The following is a 1,641-nucleotide window of genomic DNA, read 5'->3' on the forward strand; positions in this document are numbered from 1 at the left end:
GCAACATAATGCCTACTGTCTGGGATTCGCTTGTGGTCTTCTCGGCTCCTCCAAAGGGCATGGTCACTTTTAGGCTCCACCCTCTGCAGCACACAGCTTGTCTTCTAGACTTTGGCTGGCCCCACTCCACTTCTGCTGCTGTTCTTGGTGGTCATCCCATGGTACTGACATCTCCCAAATTGCTGAGGTCTTCTGTTTACCTGGGCTATACTTTCATCAATAGCCTCTCCTGGGCTTTCTTCATGGTGCTAAGACTCAATTTCTGTGCATGGCCCCTTCAGTCCTGGGCCTTCAACTTCCACTGAGGCTGCACCTTCACTGCTGTCATCTTAGTGACCTCTTAATTTTTCAGGTCTAGCTGACCAGTATCAAGTATCCCAGAAAAGCAAAAGTTTCACTTTAGTAATTCTGGTACCTTGTTAATCATAACTGACTCTTTAGCCCCAAGTAACCAGAACCTGTAACTTTAATTTTTTTCAAAACCTATTTTTTTTTTTTTATTTTTTTTTTTTTTTTTACTTTCACCATGCTGTTTTAATCTAGCATGTTTGTTGCCTAGAAAGGCTTATAGCAGGAAGGGGACAAATACTTCTTCCAGCATGTCTCCTGGAGACCATTTCACCCACTGCTCTGTTTGGCCGCTAGCCTCTTGTCTCTCTCTTCAGCAATGGTGAGGCGGATTCCTTTTCCTCGGGGAAGAGAGATCCATGGTTTGTTGCCCTTGCCAATAACAAAAATGTTGGAAAGCCGAGTGGCAAAGCTGTTGCCATTGGCATCTTTCACGTGAACCACATCAAAAGAGCCAGGATGTCTCTCTCTGTTGGTGATTACACCAATTCTTCCCAAGTTAGCACCTCCAGTCACCATACACAGGTTCCCAGTGTCGAACTTGATGAAGTCAGTTATTTTGCCTGTCTCCAAATCAATCTGAATGGTGTCATTCACCTTGATGAGGGGATCAGGGTATCGAATAGTACGAGCATCATGGGTCACCAGATGTGGGATTCCTTTTGTGCCCACAAAGATCTTTCTCACTTTGCACAACTTGTACTTGGCCTCCTCAGGTGTAATACGATGAACAGCAAAGCGACCCTTGGTGTCATAGATCAGACGGAAGTTCTCGCCAGTCTTGTCAATGCTGATAACATCCATAAACCCAGCAGGGTAGGTTATATCGGTCCTGACTTTCCCATCAATCTTAATGAATCGCTGCATGCAAATCTTTTTGACTTCATCTCCAGTCAGAGCATACTTAAGTCTGTTCCTTAGGAAAATGATCAGAGGCAGGCATTCCCTCAGCTTGTGAGGACCAGTGGATGGACGAGGAGCAAACACACCAGTCAACTTATCCAGCATCCAATGTTTTGGAGCGGCTACACGCTTCAGATGTTTCTTAGGACCACGAGCCATGGCTGCGCTGGGAACGGAAAGAGCTCAAAACCTATTTTTAATGGTGGTTCTTAAACTCTTTAACTTCCCTTGTAGCCTACCACATACCAGAGCTGGTGGGAAAAAATGGATATGGGGAAGTGGACCTGTTTAGAAAGGATCTTTGGAGCAACTCCTGTATGTGTTGCCTGGAAATCGGCAGTTTGGTTCACAGGTCAGCAGCAGCAGCTTGATCCGCTAGCAAACACTTCA

The 1,641-nt window shown here is 45.5% G+C and overlaps 1 protein-coding gene across 1 annotated transcript; it reads right to left on the reverse strand.

The window, feature by feature from the left end:
• Nucleotides 1-519: 519 nt before the first annotated feature.
• Nucleotides 520-1,431, reverse strand: LOC114626330 (40S ribosomal protein S4, X isoform). The gene has a single exon (XM_028773702.1). The coding sequence runs from the start codon at nt 1,408-1,410 to the stop codon at nt 619-621; it is 792 nt and encodes a 263-aa protein (XP_028629535.1). The 5' UTR covers nt 1,411-1,431; the 3' UTR covers nt 520-618.
• Between the last annotated feature and the right edge of the window lie 210 nt (nt 1,432-1,641).

This window comes from Grammomys surdaster, unplaced genomic scaffold (genome assembly GCF_004785775.1).
Source record: "Grammomys surdaster isolate TR1022 unplaced genomic scaffold, NIH_TR_1.0 233, whole genome shotgun sequence".
NCBI classification, from domain to species: domain Eukaryota; kingdom Metazoa; phylum Chordata; class Mammalia; order Rodentia; family Muridae; genus Grammomys; species Grammomys surdaster.